Source organism: Carcharhinus amblyrhynchos, chromosome 4, assembly GCF_965287045.1.
Source record: "Carcharhinus amblyrhynchos chromosome 4, sCarAmb.v2.hapA, whole genome shotgun sequence".
In the NCBI taxonomy this organism is placed as follows: Eukaryota; Metazoa; Chordata; class Chondrichthyes; order Carcharhiniformes; family Carcharhinidae; genus Carcharhinus; species Carcharhinus amblyrhynchos.
This window is the reverse complement of record NC_137327.1, coordinates 129928817-129936934: the sequence shown is the minus strand read 5'-3', so window position 1 is coordinate 129936934 and position 8118 is coordinate 129928817. Positions and strand designations below refer to the sequence as shown.

General features: G+C 40.8%; 1 protein-coding gene across 1 annotated transcript in view; it reads right to left on the bottom strand.

Moving 5' to 3' along the window:
* Positions 1 to 4033: 4033 nt before the first annotated feature.
* Positions 4034 to 8118, bottom strand: part of steep1 (STING1 ER exit protein 1) — a 50326-nt gene continuing 46241 nt past the window's right edge. Inside the window, exon 7 of the mRNA XM_080187882.1 lies at positions 4034 to 4402. Within this exon, the coding sequence (XP_080044008.1) occupies positions 4340 to 4402 (63 nt within the window). The 3' untranslated portion in view covers positions 4034 to 4339. The remainder of the gene's footprint in view (positions 4403 to 8118) is intronic.

Genomic DNA, 8118 nt, shown 5'->3' with positions numbered 1-8118 from the left:
AGAGTATTCATTACACATCATACATTCAAAATCAGAAATCATTACACTTCCCTGGATGATTCAATTGGAAGTAGAATTGAGGAACAGGCAAGAATATCCCAGATTCCATGGATAATACAGGAAGACATCAGGACAAGAATTCAATGGGTTTGGCTGACATCTCCTCTGGCAAAATAGATTCGCTTTATTCTTGTCTTTATACGAAACATGATCACCAGGTTGGAAACGAGAGAGAGGTTGAAGTTTGTGGAAGTCTAATCAACCAATCTGCACCAACTGGATAGGAAAGAATATTAGATGGAAAAATACATTATCCTGGAGGAAGACTTTTTTTCAAATATAACTTTTGATATGAAATAATCTGCCAGAAGGATTTTTTTGTTAGTAAATCCAAACAGTGAAATCTGATGCAGCTATAAAGATGATGATAAGTTTATTCAAAATGACTTTCTTCAGCCCAAGACATTTGAGCTGCTCAGGCCAAATGGCTCCTAACCTTTCTCCTTTGCTGTTTCCATATATTCTACCAAACATTTTACTATCTTCAAGCTTGTAAATGACTTCACGTAATGTTTGAGGGCCACGACTGAACTTAATGAAAGGAAAAATGCAATGCTCAATCATAATTAATGAAACTGTCAAACATATAGGTTTGTTCACTTGAGTTTTTCTGTTGAAGTGAGGCCGCATCAGTATTGGAGAATGGAATGCATCTCCCACTTTTGGTCTCAGTATCACGTGCTCCCAGGTCATAAACAAAGCTCCTTTATTCAGATTCAATCGGGTGCCCAGGCCTCAACCTCAGTACAATTTCCCCTCTCAGCTTCTCCGACTTAACCTTGGCTTCCAATGCTGGATGATTCCAATATATGCAACTCATTTTCTCGGTGTTGATCTGCCTTTACCCTTCATTTTACTCTCTATGCTTATTTCTTGAATCATTTACCATTACTAAATTTAAACTGTAGGGACTTTCAAACTTATTGCACAAGTTCATTCTTTTGCCAGTGCTCTGAGCACCAATGTAGTGTTAAGGATTCTAACAGCAAAATAACCAGACAGTAGTAGTCACCATAAATTCATGCTTTTTTTTCTTACAATCTTATGAGGCATTGTAACTTCCCCATAGCAGATTGACTGAAAGTATTTGTTGGTTCTTCTTTCCGAGATTTACTTGCAAAATAAATGTTCTATGATGAAAGGCTGAGTAAATTGTACTTACATTCTCTGGAGTTTGGACAAATAAGAGGTGATTTCATTGAAACTGACAAGATTCTGAAGAGGTTTGACAGCGTCAATGCTGAGAGGTTGAATCATAATTTCCTTGGAGTGGCCATCAGCATCAGATTGCCATTTTGTACCCACTTAACTGCATTAAAATTCTTCAGTGCCTGTCTTGTCCAACCTTCCTGCCCCAGGGTGGATGAAATCCAGATGGCACAGCAAGTCCAGCTTCATGTCAAGTCCAAAAGAAGCAGAGTGGGGTTTTTTTTTACAGAACTAGCTACCATTACATGGATGTGTTTACAGGTCCCATTGAAAAATAGCAGGTCAGGAGGAAGGTAGGAGTCTAAGCAAGGGGGATTTGGGGAGTGGAAAATCAGGCATTGAGAGTGTTCTGATGAGGTGTCATACATCAGGGTGTGGGGGGGCTGGGTTGAGTCAGGATTGGTTAAGAAGTGGGCGTTGTGTCAGTTTGAGTCAAGAGGTGGCATCCGGTTTGGGTCAAGTCGGGCAGGGGGGTGGGCTTCAGGTTGGGGAGTGGGCGTCGGGTCGGGTCAATTAAGAGGATAGGGTTTGGGTCAGGGAGTGTGCATTAGGTTGGATCTGGATGGGGTTCAGCCAGGTGTGTGCAGGGGGGTTCGCAAGTAGAGCGGGGGTGGAGAATACCATACTTGGAGAGGGAGGAGGTGGGGAAGAGTTCCTGGGGGTTTTGGCATGTGGTGTGTCCCATGTGGGAGATAGAGGAATCCACTGGGGATTTGGAAGTCTAAGGTGTCCCACATGCGGAGTTCTGAGTAGTCACACTTAAGTTAGAAGTGCTTTAATTTCTTCTAACTTTTTGGAATAACACTGCAGAACCATCCAAAGTTAATGATTTAAATCACTTTGTTGGATGGTTCCCAGTGCAGCGCATTTATCCAGGAGAAGTTAGTGCTTCTGGACAAGTGCTGTGTAAACCCTTACCTGGGTATCCATCCAAATATGATGCTGGGAGCAAGGAAGTTACAAGTTTCTGCTGGTCAGGGAATCCAAAACACAGGTGCAAAGTCTCAGGGAAAGGGGATGATCATTTAGGACTGAGATGAGTAGAAACTCTTTCACACAAAGGGTTGTGAATCTTTGAAATTCTCTCCCCCAGAGAGTTGTGGATGCTCCATCACTGAATATGTTTAAGGCTGGAATGGAAAGATTTCTAGTGTCTCCAGGAATTAGGGAAGAATGGGAATGGGCAGGGCAATGGAGGTCAAATCCAAGATCAGTCGTGATTGTATTGAATGGCGGAGCAAGCTTGATGGGCCATATGGTCTACTGCTGCTCCTATTTCTCCTGTTCTTGTATTACTTTCTTACAAAACAAAAGCCATGACAAAAGTAAGTCAGACTCATTTATTAAAGTGATTTATTGTAAAATAGTTAGAATGTTCCACATAAGAATAAGAAAACACTGGAGATAAATGGGTTTTTAAAAATACAAGTGAACTGACTGAAAATTGGCAAAATTTGTTAAGCTCTATATGATTTCCAGTACCTCATTAGGCAGATTAACAATGCAGCTCCCATCCAGTATCTCAAAGCATTTTCTGTTCTCTCAATAAAGGCAGTTTTGTAAATGTCACTCCCCCCCCTACTTTTTTGAATCCCCCCTCATTGCATTAAAACAATTTATTAGACTTCTAAGTATAAACATTTCTTATTTTTCACACAATCCCAAGGATATAAATTAAGAATTAAGGGGAGGGGGAATTGTCCTGTTATATTTCAAGCTCAACCACAAAAAAATGGAAACATAAAGCATCCGAAAGAGAAACTGAAAACTTTACAAGAAAATACTGATTGTTGGGGTGAAGGAGCAGATGGGAAATACTTTCCTTTCTGGAGCCAATGATCATATTGTTCACTTTTAATTCAGATTTCCAGCATTGCTTATTTTATCTTAGCAAAGGATAGATACTTTTGGAGCGAGATCTCCTTTTTAGTATGAACAACATCTGAATTGGCCATTGTACAAAGTGGTCACATTTTCATTAATTGCTTTGGGTTCAGTGAAGTTCTTTAGGCAAGTGTTCACATTAAAATGCAGCAATATTGCCAAGCGCCTATCTTCAACATTCTGTTTGGAAAATACTAATTGAGAGATGTTTTTGGAGAAGTATGGGAAGTTAACAGATCTGAATGTTTTCGTGCACATGATGAAGTGGTTCTTAATGTTTCAAGCGCAGATTAGAGTCAGTATTATTCACTTTGGAGGAACTTAACTCAGGATGAACTTATAAGCGTTTAAAATTATGAAGTGATTGGAATTTGCAGCATTGGTTAAAATATCTGAGATGGATTGTGTTAGTGGAATTGGCAGGTTTACCCATAAAATATACAGGTATAGGGTGAAAAGTACTTTTGTTCTCACCCTTCAAAAGAGGCTATCAATGTATGTGAGAATACAGTTCAATAAGTACTGGGAAGCATGCAATCGGACCAAGTAGCCAGTGTTCTCATGTGACCCAATGCAATGTAACTTATTCAAGTACAAGGAGCAACACAATGATCGTATCTGCACCCTTCAAGAGCTGGTGACTGGATGTCAATCAGGAATCAGATTCTTGTGTGATTTTTACCCCTTCTCCCAGCCTGCAAACAATAAAGCCAACTATAGCACACAAGAGGAATCACACTATTTCTGCTGTGCTTTCAAAGGATGACAGAGCGCGTACAGTTCTCTATGAATTAATTTGTTGTAATATAGCAAACTGACCATGAGCAACAGGAGACCTGAAAATGAAGAATTTGAAAGAGATAGAAATGTAAAGCCGCTCGAGGGAATGAAAATGTAATTTATTAAAATATAGTGGATGTAGAAACACATTAGTCTACTGTTTATTAGGATGTCTACTATACAACACACTTGTTTAGATTCCAACAGTACAACTGCAAGTATCAAAACAATGTTCACACAAATTCTTCACTCTCCTTACCCTTCTATACTCCTGACGGATTAGGTGAAGGAAGGTATAATCAACCTTATTAGGTTAAGAGCTGGTTCATTAAATGACAAAAAGATGGTTGGTTGGGCACTTCTTATGTGACCATAAGAAAGATTCACCAGCAGTTCGTGAAAGTGCTCATTTGAACTGATTGTCGATCAGGGTACCTTTCATCTTAGCTTTCTTAGCCTCCAACTCTGCCTGTAAAGAAAATAAAACAATGAGCATTATAGGAAACTTAAATCCACCTCTTCAGTGAAACCAATAACTAATAAATTAATTGAAAGCATGGATGAGAATTAAACAATTTGATTTATTTTACAATTACAATAATACCGTGGATTTACAATAATTGACAGCCATAAATGGGACAGCACGGTGACACACTGGTTAGCACTGTTCCCTCATAGGTTCAATTCCTGGCTTGGATCACTGTCTGTGTCGAGTCTTCATGCTCTCCCCATTTCTGCATAGGTTTCCTCCCACAGTCCGAAAGACATGCTGGGTAGGTGCATTGGCCATGCTAAATTCTCCCTCAGTGTACCCAAACAGGCACCGGAATATGGCAACTTTCACAGTGACTTCATTGCAATGTTAACGTAAGCCTACTTGTGAGTAATAAATAAATAATAAACTTTAAAATGCTGCAGGTTCTAGGAGGTTGGCTTGATTTTGATGAATTTGTTTTTCATTAACAACAAGCATATAGCGTCATAGAGGTTTATAGCATGGAAACAGGCCCTTTGGCCCAACTTGTCCATTTTTTTTAAAAACCCCTATTTTCAATTGCCCACATTTTGTCCATATCCCTCTATACCCATCATACCCATGTAACTGTCTAAATGCTTTTTAAAAGATAAAATTGTACCCACCTCTACTACTACCTCTGACAGCTTGTTCCAGACACTCACCACCCTCTGTGTGAAAAAACTGCCCCTCTGGACACTTTTGTATCTCTCCCCTCTCACCTTAAACCTATGCCCTCTAGTTTTAGACTCCCCTACCTTTGGGAAAAGATATTGACTATCTACCTTGTCTATGCCCTTCATTATACCTCTATAAGGTCACCCCTCAGCCTCCTACGCTTCAGAGAAAAAAGTCTATTCAGCCTCTTCTCACAACTCAATCCATCAAGTCCCAGCAACATCCTAATAAATCTTCTCTGCACTCTTTCTAGTTTAATAATGTCTTTTCTATAATAGCGTGAGCAGAATTGCATACAGTATTCCAAGTGTGGCCTTACCAATGTCTTGTACAACTTCAACAAGAGTCCCAACTCCTGTATTCAATATTCTGACCGATGAAACAAAGCACGCTGAATGCCTTCTTCACCACTCTGTCCACCTGTAACTCCACTTTCAAGGAGCTATGAACATGTACCCCTAGATTTCTTTGTTCTGTAACTCTCCCCAATGTCCTACCATTAACTGAGTAAGTTAATCCTGGTTTAATCTACCAAAATGCATCACCTCGCATTTGTCTACATTAAACACCATCTGCCATTCATCAGCCCACTGGCCCAAATGATCAAGATCCCGCTGCAATTGGAGATAACCTTCCTCACTGTCCACCATGCCACCAATCTTGGTGTCATCTGCAAACTTACTAACCATGCCCCCTATATTCTCATCCAAATCATTAACATAAATAGGTATAGATGTGATTGGTGCAACTTGTGGGCCGAAGGGCCTGTTTGTGCTGTAGTGTTCTATGTTAAATGACAAATAACAGTGAGCCCAGCGCTGATCCCTGAGGCACACTGCTGGTCACAGGCCTCCAGTTTGAAAAACAACCCTCTACAACCACCCTCTGGCTTCTGTCAAGAACAGTAAGAAGTCTCACAACACCTGGTTGAAGTCCAACCAGTTTATTTGACAGTAAACCCACAAGCTTTCAGGGTTTGCCCCTTCGTCAGGTGAGTGAGAGTTCATCGCCGGCATCTCCGCACCACATTCTGTCAAGAAGCCAATTTTGTGTCTATTTAGATACCTCACCCTGGATCCTATGAGATTTAACTTTATGCAACAACCTACCATGTGGTACCTTGTCAAAGGCCCTGCTAAAGTCCATGTAGACAAGAACAACTGCACTGCCCTCATCTACCTTCTTGGTTACCCCTTCAAAAACCTCAAATTTGAAAGACATGATTTTCCACTCACAAAGCCATGCTGACTGTCCCTAATCAGTCCTTGCATCTCTAAATGCCTGTAGATCCTGTCTCTCAAAATACCTTCCAACAATTTAGCAACCACAGATGTGAGGCTCACTGGCCTATAGTTCCCAGGCTTTTCCCTACAGTCCTTTTTAAACAAAGGCACAATATTTGCCACTCTCCAATCTTCAGGCACCTCACCTGTGACTATCAATGATTCAAATATCTTGGCTAGGGGACCCGCAATTTCCTCCCTAGCCTCCCACAATGTCCTGGGATACACTTCATCAGGTCCCAGGGATTTATTTACCTTGATGTGCTTTAGGACTTCCAGCACCTCCTTCTCTGTAATATGTACACTCCTCAAGACATCAATATTTAACTACCCAAGTTGCCTAACACCCAAGCTTTTCTCAACAGTAAGTACTGATGAGAAATATTCATTTAGGATCTCACCCATCTCTTGTGGATCCACACACAGATGACCTTATTGATCCTTAAGAGGTCCTACTCTCTCCCTTGTTACTCTTTTGCCCTTTATGTATAGCGTGTTATACATTTGCATTTTATATAGCATGTTATTCATTTGCTTCCCCAGAATGATATCGAGGAAAGAAACCTTACAATAGTAATAACTGATATGCAATGTGAACGTACTCATCCTAGTGAATCTTCTCCGAACTGCCTCAATTCCAAGAGCCTCCTGCTATTTGTTGATTTCAGTGAGAGCAAAGGGGAGAAAGCTTGTGTGCATTAGCAGTCAAGACTGAGCTAATAAAAGTCACATTCATATTTAAGACTATAAGAAATAGGAACAGAAATAGGCTGTTCAGTTACTTAAGCCTTCTCCACCGTTCAATAGGATCATGGCTGATCCAACATTCCTCACATCCATTTTCCTGCCTTATCACTCTAATCCTTGATTCCCTTGCTGATTAAAAATCTATCTCAGCCTTAAATATACACAAAGAATTCCAAAAACTCAGTATCCTCTAAATGAAAAAATTCCTCCCCATCTCACTCTTAAATTGGTGTCCCCTTATTCTGAGACTATGCCCTCTGGTCCTAGACACTCCCATGAGGGGAAGCATCCTCTCAGCATTAACCCTGTCAAGTTTCTTAAGAATCCTGTATGTTTCAATGAGATCACCTCTCATTTTTCTAAATTCCAATGAGTAGAGTCCCAGCCTGTTTAATCTTTCCTCATAAGACAATCCCTCCACGTCAGGATCATCCTAGTGCACCTTCTCTGAACTGCCTCCAATGAAATAATGTATTTACTTAAATAAGAAGGCCAAAACTGCTCACAGTACTCCAGATATGGTCTTACCAGTACATTGTACAGTTGCAGCAAGACCGCCCGTATTCTTATACTCCAACCCCCTAGGCCCCTTGAGGGCCAACATTCCATTAGCCTTCTTGATTACCTGTGTTGCGTGCACAAGTAGCCCCAAGTCCCTTTGTGCTGCAGCTTTCTGCAGTTTTTGCCATTTAAATAATACTCAATGTTTATTTATTTATTAGTCACAAGTAAGGCTTGCACTAACATTGCAATGACGTCATTGTGAAACTCTGCTAGTTGCCACACTCCGGCATCTGTTCAGGTCAATGCACCTAATCAGCACGGTCTTTTAGACTGTGGGAGGAAACCAGAGTACCTGGAGGAAACGCATGCAGACATGGTGAGAACATGCAAACTCAACACAGACAGTGACCTAAGCCAGGAATCAAACCTGGGTGCCTGGCACTGAGAGGCAGCAGTGCT